General features: G+C 48.6%; 1 protein-coding gene across 4 annotated transcripts; it reads left to right on the top strand.

Moving 5' to 3' along the window:
- Positions 1-5494: 5494 nt before the first annotated feature.
- On the top strand, positions 5495-22505 carry rin1a (Ras and Rab interactor 1a). Of its 4 annotated transcripts, XM_048994679.1 has the most exons (12): positions 5499-5997; positions 13357-13421; positions 14115-14297; positions 15289-15403; positions 16512-16584; positions 16676-16767; positions 16871-17436; positions 17754-18246; positions 18888-19193; positions 20107-20241; positions 20382-20536; positions 20644-22505. In XM_048994679.1, the coding sequence occupies exons 3-12, from the start codon at positions 14115-14117 to the stop codon at positions 20956-20958; spliced, it is 2433 nt and encodes an 810-aa protein (XP_048850636.1). In that variant the 5' UTR covers positions 5499-5997; positions 13357-13421; the 3' UTR covers positions 20959-22505. The 4 variants fall into 4 exon arrangements, with proteins under 4 accessions (XP_048850638.1, XP_048850637.1, XP_048850636.1 ...); XM_048994680.1 differs by lacking the exon at positions 13357-13421 and having other exon boundaries at positions 5498-5997; positions 17757-18246; XM_048994678.1 differs by lacking the exon at positions 13357-13421.
- Positions 22506-22670: the final 165 nt, after the last annotated feature.

The following is a 22670-nucleotide window of genomic DNA, read 5'->3' as shown; positions in this document are numbered from 1 at the left end:
ATTATATGGTCTGTCTAGGGTGCATAAAGCCTTTTATGACACTTAAAAATAAATTGGTGCAATGGAGCAGCACGGGCAGTGGGAAGGAGTCATATGGTCAGATGAGTCACCGGGTCCTGAATGAGGCGGTGATGAGTGCGTGTGCAGCGAATGCCAAAAGAAAGCAGCCATGTTCCTTTCACCCGGCGGAAGGTTCTGGCAGCTCTCTTATGGTGTTTCCTGGCAGGGGATACATACCCAGATCGCCTTAGAGGGATAATGCTGAGTCCTTCCTGCTGATCTTCTTCGTCCAATGCATGTCTGTCCTCAAAGGAGCAAGACCTCTCTGGAATCTTCCAGGATGATGGTGTTCCCATGCACTTGGTATGAACATATTGAAACCAATGAAATACAGAAATTCAGCTTCAATCCCACTGTGAAGAATCAAAACAGAGAGAAAGACTTAAGGGCAGGTAAAATGCTTTTATGAGATTTCAAAAGAGAATTGTCAGGCCAGGCCAAAGAAGAACAGCCCAGAAGCTCACTGCTCGTGCAAAGAACCCTCAGGGGGCTGTTATTTGTAGACACGTGCAAAACTCAGAAACAGGTAACAATGGCTGGACAGGGGAGAACAGGACTGGGGCTCACATATACAGGAATAATAAGGGGTAAAACAAGGCAGCTGTAGGTGGTTAACAGGAGGGCAGAACAATACACAGGACTGGGGCTCACATATACAGGACTAACAAGGGGTAAAACACAAGGCAGCTGAGGGTGGTTAACAAGAGTGAAGAATAATAGGCTGGACTAATTCGCAGGGGTTGGGAACCTTGGGCATGGGCTGACAGGCCCTCTTTGGGTCGGGAACCTTGGGCATGGGCTGACAGGCCCTCTTTGGGTCGGGAACCTTGGGCATGGGCTGAGAGGCCCTCTTTGGGTCGGGAACCTTGGGCATGGGCTGACAGGCCCTGTTTGGGTCGGGAACCTTGGGCATGGGCTGAGAGGCCCTCTTTGGGTCGGGAACCTTGGGCATGGGCTGAGCCACTCCCTCTTTGGGTCGGGAATCTTGGGCATGGGCTGAGAGGCCCTCTTTTGGTCGGGAACCTTGGGCATGGGCTGAGAGGCCCTCTTTGGGTAGGGAACCTTGGGCATGAGCTGAGAGGCCCTCTTTGGGTCGGGAACCTTGGGCATGGGCTGAGAGGCCCTCTTTTGGTCGGGAACCTTGGGCATGGGCTGAGAGGCCCTCTTTGGGTCGGGAACCTTGGGCATGAGCTGAGAGTCCCTCTTTGGGTCGGGAACCTTGGGCATGGGCTGACAGGCCCATGCTGCACATTCATAATACTGTAACCAAAATCTACTCCTACACATTCCTCTGCATACTCAAAACCCATTTGCACAACTGGATATTTAAAAAAACATTAAAAATTAGGGTTAATTTTAAACTGTATTTTTACCTATGAAGGTTATTTCATCTGAGTGTACGACCCATGCAGTGACACAATAGCTACCTTGGCTTTACAATATTCCGCATAACCAGCTATCTACCCATTCACAGTTTAACTACCGCTGCAGTTCACTGTCAGAAAAACAAGCACCGCACTGTACATCTGCTTGTCACTGGGGCTGCACCCTCAAGGGTCTGCCAATTGTACCCCAGCTGTAGGTAAATGTACCTTTTGGTCTAATTTAAGGTACAGAAATTGACTCTGAAGGACATCCCCAAGGTATGAACAACATTATTGTACCATCAAAAGTACAAAAATGTCCCAATTTCTGTGTCTTAAAAGGTATGTTTACAGGATACAGCCCCAGTGACGAGGGACAAACTTCTACCCTTTTTTTATGACAAAATATATGTATGTTTTTTCCATTTCCTTATTGAAAATCTTTTTAATAATGTAATTTTTTTGTGAAGGCAAGTGCACAACACACACATCCTTCATATTTGTTATTGGAGCTGCCCATGTGACAAGCAGTCCCTTCGAGAAATAGCCCAGAACCGTCTTCTGCTAGCTCAAGCAGTGAGTGACCTGCTCCATTCTCACCAGCTATCCTTACTTATGGTCTTTCGGAAACACGCTATTCTTACGATGCATTGAAATGCACTGTATAGGTTTTTCTCCGATGCTGACATGCGCTTCTTACCGGCCATTCATAGGGAGCTGAGTCTAGATACACTTATACCTAAGTTGGATTTTTGACAGCTGTACGCTCGGGATTTATTTGCCTACATTTCGTAAGTGGCTTTGGCCAAGGGCGTCTGTTAAATAAACAAACGTAAATGCTTCCGAAACCATCTGTCTTGTCACAAATAAATAACACACAGGCAGTTTATACGCCCTTTAATTGCTCACATGTTGGCAACGCTGTGTCAGGGTTAGATTACAGTCATCAGGGAAAGTGAAGCGCATCGCAAACCGCAATCAGATTTGCAAAACTTTTGAAACGAATATTAAATGTGGTCTGTAATGACACCAAGCGTTTAAAACGTGACACTGAAGACTATGCAGAACTAATAGAACATTGCACGTTCAGTACGGAAGAGATTCTGCGCGAATTTCACGGCGAAAATTTGTATTTGAAATATGACATAATGGTCTCGCAATCTTACAGTATTGTTTTTATTGTACTGCGTGTTTAAAATATTTTATCTATGTCAGGCGTGATGCCAAACAGATAAAATCTCGATATACAGCACGATTATATCCATGTTAACATTAGATGCTAAATAATTCAACAGAATTCAATGCTCAAAAACCGGTCATTCTCCATTTGGAGCGGGAAACCAAGTCACGGAGGCTGCAGACCGTAAAACACGCTTGAAATGTGACATTTTAAGGTTGCTCTGCACCTGCAAAACATCTTCACACCAAAAACAAATTTCAACATTGACCATTTTTTTTCATATAAAACATCTCTTGATCCATTATTTTTCTAATTTTCTTCTTTAAAAAAAATGGAGCATAACTGAATTTGTCTGGGATTGGGGCCCTATATGATATTCCTTCCAGGGCCCAAAATCTCTAGCGGGGCCCCTGGGTGTTACAGTCACTGGTGGGGTCCGGACCCCCTTCGATCCTTCGTAGTTCAGACAGGTATGGAGAGACAACAGGACGTGTTAACAGACATACTAAGATGGCTTAATTTAGGGATTCATTAAACTGATTTTAAAAATGTTTCCACCTCAATTCCCACCTCAAATGGAAAATGGCCCAGAAAGAGAACATTTCCTACTAACGTCACTTTGCATTAAAGTTTTCCCAAAGTAAAGGATCTTTCTGCTGCGATCCATCCTACTTTTAACGCCTAATGCATAAATTAAATTTGTGTCATCCATACTGCCTCGTTTTCCCACAGTTTCATAATCGGTTTTCCTTAAATGAGTCGGTCTGCATGACTGTTAAAGAACTACTGTAGATGTGATGCTTTGGATTACAACATAAGTAGACTGTAAGCCTAAAGGCACGTGATATTGACTTTTTGGTTGACTGCAGGTATTAGGCTACGTGAATCCTCACCGTGATCACGATATCACAGGCATTCTTATTATAAAATGTAATTACCGCTTCCGACTATTTTTAAGCGTCGACTGATGAATCATTCGCAGTGACTGAAATATACTAAACAGCAGCGAAGTTACTTCTGTTTTTCGGGCCGCTCCGTGACTTCAGCTCCCGGTTTGGTTTGTGACTGAGCGTCAGTAAAATTTACCATTATTGCTGAAATTTCAGTGATTTTTTTCATCCATTTCACTAAACATAAGCCATCTGGGATCATTTGAGAAAGGCATTGGTTATGTAATAACAATTACGCTACATGACTATTCCGAATAATGCCAGGCATCTCCGAAGACACGGGGGACTCGGTTATGGTATTAAAATACAGACATCTTCGTGTTCCTAACCCTAAATATCTTCTAAAATGGGTATCCAATAACAATTGAGGTATATGGCCATCAATGTAAACGCAAAATAAATTACTCGTGTATACTCTTCTGTAAATGGGAATTCTCCATAAAGCTCACACGGGGCAGTTACAGGAACCGGTTATGTACATAATGTCTTAATATGATGACATTACTAATAAAATTCATAGACTTCTGTAATATGATTATCATTACAACATTCCGATATACAGCTAAAGTAACTACAGTATATTTGAACTGAATGTTTCCCGAAAACGTGGGAGTTGTTTTATTAATAAAGCCCTTTCAATGGTATCGAGCTGCTTAGCTGCCGCTTTTCTGCAAAACCGCATACTTACATATCCGTCAGCTGACCCAAACACACACACACACACACACACACACACACACACACACTTACGCAGGTATCACTATCAGGACTGCAGCTATGATTTTAAATCAGAATTTAAATTCAGCGACTTTCGTCTTACATGTTGATTGTTTAACGTGTGTAGTTTTAAAAAATCCAAGTGAATGGCGTAGAAGAGTTTGCTATTTTTGGGGGTGGGCACAACTACCAATTTAAATGCAAACGTTAATTTTATGAGGGAACAAATTAAGCTAAATGAAATAGTGTAGGAAGGGGCGTGGAAAGTATCTGCGATCTGATTACTGATGAGTTGCATCTGGAAGGTATGGGGGGGGAGGCGTCTGTTCTGAAAGGGGGCCTGGGACAGATAAGGAGGGACCGCGGTGATTCGAGAGAAACGGCACTGATGTGTTAACAGGAGAGGAACTGCGCTGTTACCGGCGGCTAATGTGGTTTGGGGGGTGCGGCGCCCGGCGCCGATACGAGGTCGGCCGGGGTTGAAGATGGCGAGGCAGGGGGGGGGCAAGTTAGTTTTGCGCTATGGTTAGGGAGCAGCGGAATGTATACAGCGTTGGGAGTTGTTACTATGGGGCGGCACCACGGCACAGAACATCCCCCTTCTCTAGAGGAGGACGGGGAAGCTGGTATTGCCTCAGTCCAGGGGGGTGTGCATGTGTGTATAAATGTGCGTCGGTGACGTTCTAGCCGAGGTTTGCAGCAGTGTTTGCTGAGGGCTATTCTAACACAGAGTGCAGTGCTTAATTTCTCACTTGCAGTGCGCATTGCTTATTGTGCTTTTTGTCGGGTGTGATTGCACGCTTTGCTGTGCGCATGTGGGAGTTGTCCCCTAGGAAGGCTTGTAGCCCTCGGCTGAATTTATTAAAAAAGGATATTCCCTCTTCATATTTCCGTCTCATGTGCCTGGACCTCCCCAGCTAATTTATAAAAAGGTGGTTGCAGCAGTTACCAGTGGACCCGTCTAAGTTGTAGCGCTCATCATAAAAATCTGGGCTCGCTAAACTTCTTACAATACTGTGAGGTACACCCGACGTACCGACGCACTGGTGCGGCATGTGGACAGTTCGTGCCAATTAGCTTATGAAAGTATACTATTTAATTACGGAAGTTCTTGAGGCAGTATTTTTCAGGCACGCTACGTCCTTAACCGCTATGCTGCTGACGCCAGATCAGCTCCGTGAGTTATAAAAATGTGGCCCTGAATCCGCGCACGACGGATCGCTCCATGAAAGTCGCCATCCACACGATCAAAACGTATTGCGTGCTATATCTATACAGACCTCGACAAGTGCACATTTACAACAGTTATTTGACGTGATAGACGAGCTCACACATACATTGGAAAATTGAGACCGTACAATATTATCCCGTCGGAAGCACGTACAGTAAAGCGATGCCGAGTTGCGACGCATGCGCAAACCCGAACAACTTTAGAGCAGAACAAAGTTTCAAAGCTCACGAGGAAAGGAGGGGAGGAATGGAAAGGATGCGGAGGGAAGAGGGAGAGTGAGTAAGGCGTGATTCAGCGCTTAGGGAAGTATGTGCGCTGAAGCCGCACGGTGCACACCCACGTGCAAAGTCTGTCTCAATACCTACTTTTTACATGACAAAAATCCGGGTTACTTACGTCTATTCAAATATAGCGCCCTGAGCATTCGTATGGATTCGGGGCTGACGGCGGAATCGACTTCTTCGAGTACTTAGCGAGCGGGGGGAGACCCAGAAGGTAGGTGCCGCTTTCACCTTAAACACCCCTTAGTCCCCAACGACAATTCGTTTTATATCTATATATAAATAATAAATGCGTAGCGATTTGTTGAAGTATTCTAAGGTGTGACAGGCAAGAAAGAAAAGCGAAATACATAAATACCAAGTCAGTTCGCCGGAATCAGGAAGGTGAAACGTGTCAGGACATTAACGTGGAGCGCCTTAACTGCGTTTTTGCTTAGACGTCCTAAAATAATGCGTCGCAAAGTGGCACCTTTCTTGTCATTTGTGTGAATTCGCATTTTTAAAGAGGCGTGAATTATCTACCTGCTGTCACAGGTAATGAACGTAGCACCTAAGACAGAGTAGCGGTTCTGCGCTCATGTTCTTTCAAGCATTCATTTCCAGTTTTTTTTTCTGTCCAATTTCATATAGCTTCCATTTTGCATTAAGGTCATACGTGTCATTTCATTTAATCGGATTTCTTCTGACGAGAATAATTTTCAGTCACCTGACCATTCTGAAAATATTTATCAGTGTGTTGAACGAACATACAAAAAGAATATAGAAAAGTGTTTAGTCACCACCTGCAGTATGTTAGCATTAAAGAAATTACACGTTTTTTATTCGCTACTAATGCTACTTGCTACTAACAGTAGAAATACCTGTTTGGAGATGTGTTTTCCTTATTATTAGTGGCTGCGTGACAATACCACACTAGCTAACTACCTAACCCTTTGTGTCTTGGTTGCTGTTTTTTCCTAAGCGTGTAGCATCCCCACTGGTCACGGTAACAAGAACCAGAATTTAGCACATTTAACTAGCAGTGTCTAGTGTTGCCTACCATGTATAGGCGGTAAAGTGAATACTGTTGCTTCATTTAACGCTCTGCTTGGGCCAAGTTACTGTTGATGGGGGGAAGGGGGGGAAGTTATCTGTTGTAGCCACACTGAAATGTTGCTGCAACAGGATCCCTAAAATTGTCTTGTGAAGTGCTTCTGTTAAGTCTAATAAGGGAGTCTGGTGCACTGTGGCTCCAGCGATGGACACAGAAGGCAGATTCGTATAGAGTAAGGGGCCTAAATGCAAATAAACAAATGAAATGACGGAATGTGGATGCATTCATTCATCAGTTCATTTTCCGTACTGCTTGTTCAGGGCAGGACTCCTCAGGGTTACCTTGGGTGGTGAGTCAGTCCATCACAGACACACACACACACATTTGCATTCATATCTTTGTGGGGACTCTCCATTCATTTCTACGGCCATAACCCTAATCCCAACTATGACGACCTTAACCCCTACCCAGCCCTAACCTTAACCATCTGTAACCAAACAAAACACAAGACTTTTGGCATTTTTACTTTTTCGATTACAGTCACAGATTTTATTAAAACTGAGCTTCCCCTTGTTGGGGGCGAAAAGGTGGTCCCCACAATGTCAGAATAACAGCTTTTTATGTTTGGTCCCCGCAATGTAATATATGCATAAGACAGGCACACACGCACACTATGAACAATTGAAACACATAATTTCCTGTAATTGCATACCTCTGGGCTGTGAGAGGGATCTGGAAAGCTGGACCTGGTGAGAACCAGCTCCGCAGACAGAGTAGGATCGGAGTCTAATCCACCCACCCACTTTAGGGAGGGTTGGCTGGGGGCCTGTCCTGGGACACCCTGAATGTGACGGCAAACCATCACAGAGCGACATGCACACTCCCATACAAAGTACTTCGCTTAACATTGGACCTAATTAATCAACCGCTGTTGCCATTGATGACTGACGCCTGCATGGGGCCAATCTGACCCCGGCCAACTTGCATATTGGCCCTACACCACCTACATAGTTTTGTTATCTTCCACATTCCGAAAGAGGGCATTTCCAGTGAACTTTCAGCACCACCCACGCCACCCTTATCAGTTGGGAATTCTGGGAAGGGCTCCAAGTAACACCAAGCTTAAAAATGGCTGTACGCGGTGAACGACGTGGTGAAAGACGTGGTGAAATGATCGTAGCACCGGTTAGTCATGCAGCTGAAAATGAACCCTGGGTGACACTCTGTAGCCCTCTGACATAAATGTAGGCATATTAGCAGGTGTAGTTTAAATGTACTGAAGTTAATTTGATCGATAGCTGCAGAGTAACACCCTGCTTACATTTAGGTGTGACACTCTTACTTCTGCAGGCTTTCGTTTGTCGTTTGCCTGTTTCGTTGAGGGTTCGTCTTCTGTGCTCGTGCCCAGAAGGGACTGCTTCTCTGCTTTGATGCTCATTCAGGTTCAGTGCCCCCCCCCCCCCCCCCCCTTTGAGCGATGGTCGGGGTGACGGAACTTCTGCTCTTAATAACGTCTCCCATTAGTCACGCTGTCATTACCGAATCCTGTTTTTTCCTTCCTTTTTACAGGCTCTGCAGTTGTGTGTTCGGCAGCCGGCAGTAGACATTTATCACAAGTAGTAGTGACTAACGCAATGAATTTCGCTCTTCAATTTGCCGCTGTAGTCATTTAATCTGTATGTAGTGATTCAGGAAGGGGTGAGTTTGGTTTACAGACAGTGTAATTTAGGTAAATCTGATTCAGACTGTTTATTGAAAGTGATGCAGGTATATTGCACTTATCCAAAGCAACATACAGCTGAGGGGGCAGACAGTCCCTGTGGCAAATGCGGCGAAGAGCCTTGTTCTAGACCTCAGCAGTACAATCACCCAGGGGATTTGAACCAGTGACCATCTGATCATAGGCACAGCATCCTAATCCACAGAGCAACCAACCAAGCTATAAGATATTGTTTTATTAATACAACAGGGTATTCCCTAGTGGGGATTATGAGAACGGAATGCTACTTGCAGTGTCCAGTGTCTGCAAGAGCCGCAGGAACAGAAAGCTAATGTTGTATAAGTGTGTTTGAAACCAGCGTAAGCCTGATTGCTTTGTGAAGCTCTAAGCCGCGTGTGACTCGCAGCACCTGGGCGCTATTGGCACTGCAAAGTCACACGCTCACGTTATTAGAAACGTGGACATGTTCTCTCGCTGTGCCGCCGCTATTTTAATAACTGCTCTCACTGAACAGAGAGATGAATAATTCTCATGCTCACACAATGTGCTCAGCATAAACTGCACACATGCCTGATAGCATGGAAAACTCATCTCAGTCCTAAGGTCCTACCCTGTACTTTTTCAGCTACGGAATTTTGTTTGAAATTGGATCCATGGTTTTATAGAGACCCCTGAAATCCTTGGCAATGCCTGCCTCAGTTAATATTTCCAAGGCACAACCAGACATGTTTTGGAAAGGATGAGGCCAGCTGCCATAACAACCCAGGCCTGAACTTGTACCTGTTCAACCTTTCAGAAGCCGGATTGACGGCGGATTGGTTTCCCATGCCACTAAATTTCTTTGCGCACCCCCAAGGGACCTCGGCACGCCGGGCAGGTCTCCCATGCCACTAAATTTCTTTGCGCACCCCCAAGGGACCTCGGCACGCTGAGCAGGTCTCCCATGCCACTAAATTTTTTTGCATCCTTCCACCTAACATAATGATCGATGGTGTGCAATTAAACATTTTTATAGTTTATCAGACAATTGTAGCAAAAACAGCAAGTATTCAACAACATTTTGTTTGGAATCCACGGCAGCGATTCACAAGCATTCTACTGGAATCAACAGCTGCGATTCACAAGCATTCTACTGGAATCTATAGCAACCATTTGCTTACATTCTATTGAAATCCATAGCAACTAAAAACCAGTATTTTACTGGAATCAACAAAACCCATGTACCAGCATGGTATTGGAACAACAACTGTGCACCAACTGCAAAGCACTAGATACCGTTTAACCTTTTCTGTGAACTCAATCATAACAATCAGAGGTTGCAGCCATCCAGCTGGTGGTGGAAAGGACAGTGGTAATTCTTCCATGGTAGTCCCCAGAACAAAGCATACAGTGTGGTTTTGCGATTGCCCGTGACTGGATGCCTTCTGCTACATGGTCTATGTATCTGACAGTGTGTGAGAAGCAGAGGAACCACTGCTGAACAGCCAGGACCCTGAACTTTGCCTGCAGACGAGCAGATATATTTACCCGTGATCTTATATAACAGTGAAAAGCACTTTCCAAAGTGCCTTGAAGAAACCTTTTTTTTGTTTTATTTTCCTGCCAATGAGCTGCATAATTTTAACAGCCGTTCCCCCGATGAAGCAAGCATGGCAGCAGTTTTACAGTTTTTAATTCTCCTTGTGTTTGACACTTACAAAAGCATATGTTGCTTTTAGGCGTTAAGGAATGGTATTTGCACAGATAACTGTATGTACTGCACCGTGCTGGCTTTAAATCACACATCTAGATTCCACAGACTAATGAAGTCCACAGATGATGCACAGTCGATATGTGTTGCTCACTAACTTCTAGAGAATTTGGACATAAACTGCACTTTTTCATCCTGTAACACATCATGTTACCAATTAGATTGGATAAGATTAAGTTTATTTATCCCGTTACAGAAGAGTAGCGAGGTTGAGTCTTTGCATATCGTTGTCTGTCAGACAGCCTCGGCAGGTAGGGACAGACAGGAGATGATGTCATCACAGCCTACAGGTCCGATCTAATTACAGGCCAAGCAGCTGTCTGAGAGAGGCAAGTCGGGGCCGGGCCCTGCGGCTGCGTGGGACCACAGCGCAAGCTGGGAGATTCAAACAAAGAAATAAACAAAAATAAACCTACTACAAGTTGTTTTATCCTGGGAAGCCGTTGAATGGAACACAATTCTTTTACCACAAGTTAGGCGACACCGAATCACACAATCATTCATGAGGACTTGAGGGTGCCGAGCGAGTATAAAAATAATTCTGGTGCCTTTCTGCCAGGACGGTGGACATTTCTCAAATGGAGAGACTGAGCTCCTTCCTCACCTCTTTCGCTTCCAATACATTACATAAGAATGAGCCTGTGTGGGCCGAGTTTTATGTAAGGAGACCCTGAGCTCTCGGACCGTGCGTGTCTTTATATATATTACATTGTGTCCTCACGATGTGATAAACATGTTATTTTGACCTTGTGGGGACTTTTTTTTTTTTTTCGGTCCATGCGAAAGGAGACTCAGTTTTATAAAAACCTGTGACTGCAATCAAAACCCTGAGATTTCAAAAGTCTTGTATTTTGTCTGGTTACTTATGGTTAAGGTTGGGGCTGGGTGGGGGTGAAGGTTGTCGTTGTTTTTCTCCTAAAAATGATGTGAATATGTGGACTGTGTGTGTCCATGTATATATTACATTGCGGGGACCAAATGTCTGCACAGTGTAATAAAAACCTCTTGTTTTTGCCCTTGTGGGGACATATTTTTAGTCCCCACAAGGGGAAACCAAAATTTATAAAGATATGTGAAGGCAACCAAAAACTAACAAGCATAGACACAAAAATCACTTTAAGTTATCGACAGGGATTGACATAACTGATAGGCAAGTATGAAATCTGGGTATGAAAGGTATTTTGTGTACTAATTCAAGTAAGCATGCATTTGCTCTGTAATAACGAGAGATTAACACACATATTAAGCTTTATACCGCGATTACTGTGCAGATTCCTGCTAGAACACGTTCCAGAACCAGGCTGTCAGCATTCCTGCACCTACGTGTTCAGATTCAATAGCTCTCAGGTAAAAAATAAATAAATAAGAGAGACGTAGGCTCTACACACATGGAGCCATGGCAGAGACTAAAACCCAGGGCCCAGAGGCGTGAGTGCTACCCACTGCCTCACCGTGCCACCCCCTCTCGTACACACACACCTATCAGACATGCTGGGCTGTTCCCGCATGTGGACACTCAGAACCTTTATACGATATCTCGTATAGAGATATACGATTATACGATATCTATTGTCTAGAGTCTTTGGGGGAGGGGAGCAGGAGTCAGGGAGATGGTATCAACATGCGGGGGTTTCCCGGAACTTCCAGGGAGGTGGCTTGGCTGCCCTACGTACATTACTGTGTAACAGGCTTAGGCAACCGAAGAACATGTTTAAATGTATTTGTCTAGATAGTCTGTGTATATTTCTGTGTATAAAAACAGTTTGCCATTACAATATATACAAATGAACAGCAATACAATGAAAAATAACAAGAGTTTCCTCTGTTCTCCAAAGAGTCACAGATGCCGTGCTGGACGGCCAGATGAACGCAGATGATTCCCAAACCTCTCCTCAGGGGCAGCACAGCCATTCCATGAATTTGTTAGATTTCACCACCAGCTAAATTAATTAACTTTGTTAAATAATCTAATGGGGGGCGGCAGTGGTTAGCACTGTTGCCTCACACCTCTGGGTTCGAGTCTCCGCCTGGGTCACATGTGTGCGGAGTTTGCATGTTCTCCCCATGTCGTCGTGGGGTTTCCTCCGGGTACTCCGGCTTCCCCCCCACAGTCCATAAACATGCTGAGGCTAATTGGAGTTGCTAAATTGCCCGTAGGAGTGCATGTCTGAGTGAATGGTGTGTGAGTGTGCCCTGTGATGGGCTGGCCCCCCATCCTGGGTTGTTCCCTGCCTCGTGCCCATTGCTTCCGGGATAGACTCCGGACCCCCCGCGACCCAGTAGGATAAGCGGTTTGGAAAATGGATGGATGGATGAAATAATCTAATGAGGTACTGGTTACCCAAACAAGGTATGCTAGGAGGTCAGTCACCAAATATGTGGGTATTTGGATGGTTGCTGTAAATGCTGGGGTGACTTTAGGAGAGGTTTTGAAGTTGTCACACTCTGACAGACATACTATCGCCGACACCAGCGTGAAGATCATTTAAACATCATTTTCGTTGACTGCCTAAGACTTTGGCACAGTACTCTATGTAGTTATTCATCAGCGCTGAAGCAGAAGTTTTAAAATTCCTCTGAAATCGATTCAGAGTACGCCCTGCCTCCCTCGAGCCGGCAGGCGTGCTCGCCGGAAGCTGTGCGTGGCAGTAAGAGTCACACCATCTTTTCAAACAACACCAGCGGCGATTAATAATAGAATCGATCCTGCTGCCTCCGTGTCCCTGTGGACAGCTGCACTCGGCTGTAGGTGTCCCGCTGTGACACATCTCTTCGTATTTTTCTTATCCTCCTGCCTGTTGTCCCCCTGTCCGCCCTCTGCCCCACCAGGCTAATATCAGCCTCCCCCACCCTCGAACCCAAAGCCAGCCCTATCTCACTCTCTCTAGTGAGGTTTCTCACAGTGTCAGCTTGACCTGTTGGGGTCTATGCTGGGTAATCTGGTCTCTCAGAGACAGCCAGCCCCCCACTCCCCAGTGCTTCACCTTAGACATCTTCTACATTTCTCCACTTGTGTTTCTGAAACCTCACCTACAGTGTAAAGCCTAAAGGGAATTCTGTCCTGTTTCAGGATGGCAGGAGCAGGTGCTGAGGCTCTCACGTGGTTTTGGGTCAGAGGCTCCCTGGCTACCAGCGGTAAGGAGCCCTGATTCGTGTCCAGCAAACGTGTGACCTCTGCAGGGCTATCTGCATTCTCTGCATTGTGCAGGAAGTGACATCAATTTCCTTGGTGAGGGGGGGCATCCCAAGTAAAGCTCTACCCAGCATCTGCTCCTGGCCTTTTTACCCTGGACATACTTACCTGGACTCCAAAAACGTCGTGATTAAAGTGTGGGGCTGAGGTTTCGCTGAGGGGGTCTGCAGGGCTGAGCAGATGAACGTTAGGGCAGTTAGGGTGCCATGGGCTGGGAGACTATGGCTGGCCCCTGCGTACTGGGAGCTGTGGTTGAAGGTCTTCAGAAGGTCTGTGAGAAGTGAACATGGAAATGAGGAGTAATCACAGGCCAGCACACATCTGTCTTGCACGTCCTGCGGCCGGGAAGGGGGGGGATTCCCAGGCTGGGGAGGAAATAACGGAGGAGAAAAGAGGAAGAGCACATGCTCTAGACCAGGATGGATGAGAAGGGAGAATCATTTTGCGTGAAGTCAGCGGCATGACTCAGACACAGCTGACAGAAAACGCTGGACCGGTCAGGAGACTTGGCCATTTTCGTTTAGTCAGCATCAGTGCTATGGTGCTTCTCCAGAAGGTTACTTAGCCTGTTCATATTCATCAGCCGCTGCTGAGTCGCCCAGGGTGCATGAATGCCTGTCCTGCCTGGCCCCCAGATGCAGGAGGACCCTGTTTACGACTACCCCGAGCCGCAGCGCGAGAAGCACTTCTGCCCTCTGCGCGGCTCCCTGAAGAGCATCAGCGTGCTGGACCGCCTGCTACTGACGCATCCCGTCTGGCTGCAGCTGTCCATCAACGCGGCGGCAGCCCTGCATGTCCTGCAGAGAGAGCCGCCCAGGGTGAGATGCACGCTCACATGCATAATAATAATAATAATAATTCATACTTTATTGATCCCCTGTAGGGAGATTATCTTTACGCCTCCCTCAACTTGCTCTTTGTGGAGTAAGTTGACCGCGAAGGGCTGCCACCCGTAGCGGCGCCCAGGGAGTTAGGGGGTTAAGGGTCTTGCTCAAGGACCCGCAGACGTGCTGAGGCTGGGTTCGAACCTGCAAACATGCACAAACAGACAGAGACACACACACATAGGCACAGGTAAAAACAGACACAGTCGCAGACAGACACATGCGGACACACAGACACACACAGAGGCACAGACACACACAGGCACAGACAGGCGGACACATGCGGACATACACACACACACAGAGGCACAGGCACACACACACATAGGCACAGGTAAAAACAGACACACAGGCACAGACACAGTCGCAGACAGACACATGCGGACGGACACACACACACAGAGGCACAGGCACACACACATAGGCACAGGTAAAAACAGACACAGAGGCACAGACACACACAGAGGCACAGGCACACACAGGCACAGACACAGGCAGACACATGCGGACACGCATGCGCACACACGCATAGGCACAGGTAAAAACAGACACACAGGCACAGACACACACGCATAGGCACAGGCAAACACAGACAGACACAAACTTGCACACAGACACATGCGGATACACAGAAACACACGCACACACACATGCACATGTGTTTAGACACATAAACACAGGCAGCTGACTACACGCAGACTGACTGTCAGGGATGTTAGTTAGGGCCTGTATGTGGCTCAGTGATGTGGGCATCTGTGCCCGTGTTGTCATAGGTTCAAAGTCCACCATCAGCAGAGTGATCTTGTACTTACAAACACAATCACGGGAATGCAGGGGGCGATACAAATTTCTCAACATGCTGCCATTTCTTTGATCCCTGTGGGGTTCTCTTTTGTTTCTCCTGCCCCCTGCCTGTACTCCCCAGACATTCCTGGTGCGCAAGTCGAGCACGTCTCAGAAGAAGGTGCTGTGTGTCAGGCTGGAAGATGACAGCATGCCCTCCTTCGTCAGGCAGGTCATCATCCGTGAAGAAGACTCCAGTAAGTTCCTGTGATCTGCAGCCGGCCGAGGCTAGAACCCTAACCCGAGTGCCTGCCCTGTCCTGCCCACCTGCGGCAGAAACCCTAACCCGAGTGCCTGCCCTGTCCCCCCTACCTGTGGCAGAAACCCTAACCCGAGTGCCTGCCCTGTCCTGCCTACCTGCGGCAGAAACCCTAACCCGAGTGCCTGCCCTGTCCTGCCCACCTGCGGCAGAAACCCTAACCCGAGTGCCTGCCCTGTCCTGCCCACCTGCGGCAGGAACCCTAACCCGAGTGCCTGCCCTGTCCTGCCCACCTGCGGCAGAAACCCTAACCCGAGTGCCTGCCCTGTCCTGCCCACCTGCGGCAGAAACCCTAACCCGAGTGCCTGCCCTGTCCTGCCCACCTGCGGCAGGAACCCTAACCCGAGTGCCTGCCCTGTCCTGCCCACCTGCGGCAGAAACCCTAACCCGAGTGCCTGCCCTGTCCTGCCCACCTGCGGCAGAAACCCTAACCCGAGTGCCTGCCCTGTCCTGCCCACCTGCGGCAGAAACCCTAACCCGAGTGCCTGCCCTGTCCTGCCCACCTGCGGCAGAAACCCTAACCCGAGTGCCTGCCCTGTGCTGCCCACCTGCGGCAGGAACCCTAACCCAAGTGCCTGCCCTGTCGCCCCTACCTGTGGCAGAAACCCTAACCCGAGTGCCTGCCCTGTCCCCCCTACCTGTGGCAGAAACCCTAACCCGAGTGCCTGCCCTGTCCTCCCCACCTGTGGCAGAAACCCTAACCCAAGTGTCTGCCCTGTCCTCCCCACCTGTGGCAGAAACCCTAAACCGAGTGCCTGCCCTGTCCCCCCTACCTGTGGCAGAAACCCTAACCCGAGTGCCTGCCCTGTCCTCCCCACCTGTGGCAGAAACCCTAACCCGAGTGTCTGCCCTGTCCCCCCTACCTGTGGCAGAAACCCTAACCCGAGTGCCTGCCCTGTCCTCCCCACCTGTGGCAGAAACCCTAACCCAAGTGCCTTCCCTGTCCTCCCCACCTGTGGCAGGAACCCTAACCCAAGTGCCTGCCCTGTCCTCCCCACCTGTGGCAGGAACCCTAACCCGAGTGTCTGCCCTGTCTCCCCCCGCAGCCTTCTCCCTCGAGAGCTCCGCCATCAGCTTTCCCGACCTCTGCAGGCTCATAGCCTTCTACTGCGTCAGCAGGTCAGGCCACACCCCTGGCGTTCCGCGTCAACATGGCTACAGTTACCTTGTTATTTGCCGTAGTAGTAATGGTGTGTCCTGTTTTGTGCAGGGACGTCCTGCCGTTCACGCTGGAGCTCCCAGAGGCCATTTCTAAGGCTACCTCGCACAAGCAGCTTGAATCCATCTCGCACATGGGCATTGGTGGGTTGCCGTGGTGACCATGTTAATCGCAGTGGTGCGCGGCCGAGTCCGCACCGCCCATCACGTTCTCACCGTGTGCGTCTCGCGTTCTCCTTTACGTTAGAGTTCTGGAGCTCACCACTGAACTTCCGTGGGCCTCGAAACGGGCCACCGGCCGCAGATAAGGCAACACTACCCTCTGCCCTGGAGGCTGTGGACTGTGGAACGCCACAAGAGGGCATCACCCCGCTGGAGGAGTTCTGCCCCATCCGCACGCGGAGCCCGCTGGAGCTGGACTGCGGCCCAGGCCGTGGTGCCCTCTGCTTCATCAACCCGCTCTTCTTGCAGGAGCAGCCCCCCCGCGGGGCCCCGCACCGGCGCCACCAGTTCCAGCGAAGCCTCAAGGTTCGTGTCTCCACGGAGACCTCCAGCCCGCTGTCGCCGCCTGCTGCCCCACCCCCGCCGCCACCACTACTGGCGAAAGGCACACGGCACAAAGCCCCCGAAGGGGAGGGAGCCGCCAGGCCGGCGTCCTCGGCTCCATCCGGTCCCCCTGAGGAGGAGTCGGAGTACCTGCAGCCCTCCTTGCAGAAGAGAGCTGGCCCCGGTGTTGGATCCTTCAGGAGGACCCCGGCCCTGTCACCCACTGTAGAGGAAGACGACTACCAGTCCCCCAAGGCCCTGTTTAAGGTACCGGGTACCTCTGCCGTGCTTCAGATCACACTCGACAGCTGCTTCACCACGAGATATGAAGTAATGCTTATTCCCGCTGTCAGAGGGGGCACTTCCTGTATGGGAACAGGAAGTGAGTATTATTAGATATGAAGTAATGCTTATTTCCGCTGTCAGAGGGGGCACTTCCTGTATGGGAACAGGAAGTGAGTATTAATATATAAAAAGTCGTGTATATTGCAGATGAGTACTAAATGGGAATTACATGGCCAATGCTTGGACTCAAGGTTGTGACCCAGTTAGTGCATGTCGCTGATGTGACCCCCACTCTACAGCAGGTTCCGGCTGAGCCCGGTGCGGCCGAGGAGGGTGAGACAGATCCGGCGCTGCTGCTCGGCCAGAGACGTGCACCATCCCTTAGCGAGCTGGACAGCAGCAGTTCCCTGAGCAGCCTGGAGGAGGTGGAGGAGAGCCCCACACGCGCCCCACTGGAGCGCGGCACCAGCTTCCCGGTGGCGTCTGGGCCGCACGCCCGACCCATCTCCACACTGCGCAAGATGAGCGTCGTCTTCATGTCCTTCTTCACGCCGGGGAAACGCGTGGCACGGCTCGTGGAGGACCTGGCCCGGGACCGGCGCACCGCCTTCGGCACCCTGGTGCAGGACTTCCTGCGGCGGCAGCGGGAGGAATCCGGCCTCGCCGGACAGGTCTCGGCCACCGTGCTGCTCCAGAACCTGCGGATCTTTCTGTCACAGGCCAAGAACTTCCTGCTGGACTGCAGGGAGCTGGAGCCGCCAATCGAGACCCTAGTTCCAGACCAAGAGCAAGGTCTGGAGACCGGCACGCAATCTCCAACAGAAATACACGTGACATGAGCAGGGCCTTCTCAGGGCAGAGTCACGGCTCGAGGAGTTTTAATTATAGTCTCATGTTATATAAACTGCACATGCAGTATCCGTCCATTTTCTAGCTGCTTATCTGATTGTTATGCGTCATGGGAAATTATTAGGTATTTTGGGTTTAAAGTTTGCACAGAATATAAAATATTATATTAGTGCACATAGAGATGTACTGACGTCTTGCTTAACTCACTGCTAAAGATATATATATATATATATATCTGGAAATAAACATTAACAAGTAACAACATCCTTCTGTTGACTTGGAAAAGGATAACAGGTTGGCAAAGATAACAGTTTCAGGATGAAATTACAGGAAGTTACCAAATAACACTGAATATGTTAGAGTTTTATCAGTTTGTGAAACAGTGTATATATTTAGTATTTTGTGCTGGGAGGGGGTGGATTTATGGGTAACCACGACATTGTGGTATGTGACAGGTGATAGTCGTCTGAACCCCCCGTGGCTGTTGGTGGGGGCAGATCTGGGGAGTCAGAGGGCATGCATGTGCTTGTGTTCTGTAGGGGTTATCTATAACCGTGTGTGCCCCCCGCCCCCGACCCCCCCAGACCTCGCTCTGGAGAAGGCCATGTTCCGCTGCGTCTTGAAGCCCCTGAAGAGCCGATTGGACACGGCCCTCCGCACGATCCACGCTCAGGACGGCTCCCTGCGGCTGATGGCCGATGGTCTGTGTAGGGCCCAGCAGGGGGCGCTGAAGTGCTTCGGTGTACGGGTGGCGGTGCCGGATGCCGGCGGTGTGGATCAGGCGCGGCAGAAGCTGGTGCTGATGCAGAGGGCGTACTCCCCCATGGACAAGCTAGTGCTACTGCTGCAGGTCTGCAAGGCCGTGTACAAGGCAATGGCAGCTGGCACCGGTGAGCTTCTGCTACGCTTCCTGCTCCGGGGCGCCCCCTCTGACCATGTGGCATTACAGTTCAAGATTAAGATGGGCTCTCCCAGTCTCGAGAAGCCCCACAGCTGTGAGCTTTTACCATTACTGTACCATTACTGTGTTTTAAGACCCTTTACCCCAAGTGACTTTCAGAACAAGTGAAAAATGAGAGGAGAGGAATAAAATAAACATGCACACAAGTTAGTACAGTCGATTAAGCACTATATAGAAGGGTTAGGATAGGATACTGAGAGTAAGAACCACAGGCCAAGAACTTCCTGCTGGACTGCAGGGAGCTGGAGCCGCCAATCGAGACCCTAGTTTCAGACCAAGAGCAAGGTCTGGAGACCGGCAGGCAATCTCCAACAGAAATACACGTGACATGAGCAGGGCCTTCTCAGGGCAGAGTCACGGCTCGAGGAGTTTTAATTATAGTCTCATGTTATATAAACTGCACATGCAGTATCCGTCCATTTTCTAGCTGCTTATCTGATTGTTATGCGTCATGGGAAATTATTAGGTATTTTGGGTTTAAAGTTTGCACAGAATATAAAATATTATATTAGTGCACATAGAGATGTACTGACGTCTTGCTTAACTCACTGCTAAAGATATATATATATATATATATATATCTGGAAATAAACATTAACAAGTAACAACATCCTTCTGTTGACTTGGAAAAGGATAACAGGTTGGCAAAGATAACAGTTTCAGGATGAAATTACAGGAAGTTACCAAATAACACTGAATATGTTAGAGTTTTATCAGTTTGTGAAACAGTGTATATTAGGAATAAAATAAACATGCACACAAGTTAGTACAGTCGATTAAGCACTATATAGAAGGGTTAGGATAGGATACTGAGAGTAAGAACCAGTATATAACCATTACAGGAGGACAGGAGTTCGGCGCTGATGAGTTCCTGCCGGCCCTGTCCTACGTCCTGGTGCAGTGCAACATTCCTGAGCTCCTCATCGAGGTTGAGTACATGATGGAGCTCCTGGAGCCCGCCTGGCTCACAGGGGAGGGTAAGGAGCGGAACATGGAGCTAAAGATGAGTGGGGGCGGGACAAGCAGTGGGGGGGTGGAGCTAGAGGCGGGAGAGAGGTAGTATTTTCTCCGGTATCTGTGCAATAAGGTTAATCAAATGAATTGCTTCCTCCTGCAGGCGGATACTACCTGACAAGTGTCTATGCCAGCCTGTGCCTGATCCAGAGTCAGCCGGAGGCGGTGCCGCCCACTGGGCTGACTCATAAGGCCCAGGAGTCCCTCAGGGAGTGGAGTCAGCGGCGGAGCAAAGAGGGCCAGAACCAGAAGCATCAGGTCAGCTTCATGAAAGCTTTCACAAAGATGCCAGTGCGTACAGTGCTGGCTGCAGTGTAGCACAGGCCTGGTCCACAGTCCTAAGCGCTATGTGTCGCGTATTACAGAGGTTCGTGCGAGTCCTGTTTCAGGACGGGGACCTCAGCTCTGCCAAGACCCTCCAGTGGAACGAGTCGGACACCGCCGAGGCTTTGGGCCAGCTCTGTGCTGCCAAGTTTGGCGTGGCGGACCCGGAGCAGTACGCCCTCTACTGGCGCACTGGCGAGGACGTGCAGCCTCTCCAGCCTGATGCCCAGATCCAGGACGTGCAGAGCCAGATGGGTACCATTCCCTCCCTCACTTACCAGCCCCGCGACGAGGATGCCAGCAGGATCCGCAAGCTCACCAGAGGTGGCGCTGTGGACCTGGGAGAGACCAACTGAGGCCACTTCTAACCTACAGGGTTGCTGTGTTTTCTCAGTGTAACAAGTAGCAATCCAAACACACCAATTCACCACTTTGACTCTGGATCCATTAGCATTCAGCTTTTCCAGTTACTTTTAGTTTATTTAGCTTAATGATTGTTTTTCTGCCAAACCGGGACCTGAGGTTGACATAAGTGTGTTATAGGTCCAAAGCCTAGATTTGGCCTTCAGGGGGCTTGTGATCCAGACCTAGCAGTGGGAGGGAAACAGGAGCCCTCTGGACTGTCCTCATCACCTCACAGCTTTCTGCCTGAAGCTTTCATTCCGTCTGTGCACCATCACTGTCGAGCAGCACAGTCCCTGTATGTACTTCGGCACTGAGGTCCATTTGCATCCTAATCGCTGCTGCTTCAACGCAAGTTTATATTTATGTATTGAGTGGGAGGCTTTTTCTTAGGACTCAACAAGAAGCGAACACCAGAAAGCAGTGTTCAAACTGGGGGGGGGGGGGGGTTGGGAGGTTTACCCAAAAAAATGCGCCTGGGGGGGTAAGAGCTTAAAATGACCAAATTTAGGGGCGTTTCTCAATACCAAGAATGCAAAGATCGCACTTGTGGTCTTGACAAGACCAGACTTGCTAACTTGCCCTCCAAGAACGAACTTGGGCCGCAATGAGTCATGGGATTGGTTTCATTTTAAGAGGATGCAGCCAATGCAAGCTTAAAATTTGGGGTGGGACAAGAGCGACATCGAAAGATTTTTACCGTCTTCCATACTTCTGTTCTCGTTTCCAGTATGGAAACTGGTCTTCAGTAATGGAGGATGACATAAAACTGGGAACCAAAAGTACAGTCGACAAGTACAGCGAGTGAGAAATACCCTTAGTGCCGCCACTCCCCCAGTGACACCTTTTGCCACAGTTCCTGGACGGCCGCTGGCTTTCCGAGAGACAGACGGGACGGAGAGTCCCTGTTCCAGGACGCCATTAGTCCTTACCGTTACATTAGTTGAAGAGTATGACTGAGTCAGATTGTGTTAGCTTCTCATGCATGCAAGTCGTCATCTTAAATCTATTTATTTATATTGAAGAAAAGGTTTCTGAACTTCCTTTTATTTTGCTTGTGTCGTGTGCTGTGTGTGCGTGTCGTATGCTGGAACCTGACTATATAGCACTTCCGTTGACTATAAATCCGTACCATTTCTGTAATATTACAGTGTGAACGTTGATGCAGAGAATCCCTCACAGTGTCTAGGTCTATTTCAGTTCCTTTTTTATCCGTTTCCAGTTTTTTAATGGGTTGTGTAGTGAACAGTTTCTGCATAATTATATTAAATATTTTGCACATTCCATGGAGAGTAACACAGATGTGTTCTACTCTGAATAAGGCCCTGAAGGCCTGTTATGGTCTCCTCTGTCGTGCAGCTTCTCTTGATAAGTAACTGTTATTCTAGGGCCTTCCGGAAGCCTCATTTCCTGTGGGGAAAAAAAACAGAGGCTGGTTGATTTATAAATCGTGCTGGTATGTCTGTGCCTACACTTGATAAAGCTGTACTGTAAAAACAAATGCTGACTCTGACTCACATCATTTAAAAACTCATTTCCAAGGTATTAAAATGTGAGCATATTTCGTCATAATGGACGAAAGTCCATTATGTCCCAGTGGACTGTCCCAGTCCATTGCAGGGCACACACGCAGAGATGCATTGTGGGTAATGTACAACATTTCACG

The sequence above is a fragment of the Brienomyrus brachyistius genome, chromosome 24, assembly GCF_023856365.1.
Source record: "Brienomyrus brachyistius isolate T26 chromosome 24, BBRACH_0.4, whole genome shotgun sequence".
NCBI classification, from domain to species: domain Eukaryota; kingdom Metazoa; phylum Chordata; class Actinopteri; order Osteoglossiformes; family Mormyridae; genus Brienomyrus; species Brienomyrus brachyistius.
This window is presented reverse-complemented; position numbering and strand designations above follow the sequence as displayed.

What these genes read in the sequence shown, in the direction of transcription:
- rin1a (XM_048994678.1), top strand. Translation starts at nt 14,115, where the DNA reads ATGCAGGAGGACCCTGTTTACGACTACCCCGAGCCGCAGCGCGAGAAG. An exon ending in CGCCTGGCTCACAGGGGAGG is followed by an intron (nt 20,242 to 20,381) that starts GTAAGGAGCGGA and finishes TTCCTCCTGCAG; the next exon opens with GCGGATACTACCTGACAAGT. An exon ending in GCCAGAACCAGAAGCATCAG is followed by an intron (nt 20,537 to 20,643) that starts GTCAGCTTCATG and finishes CGCGTATTACAG; the next exon opens with AGGTTCGTGCGAGTCCTGTT.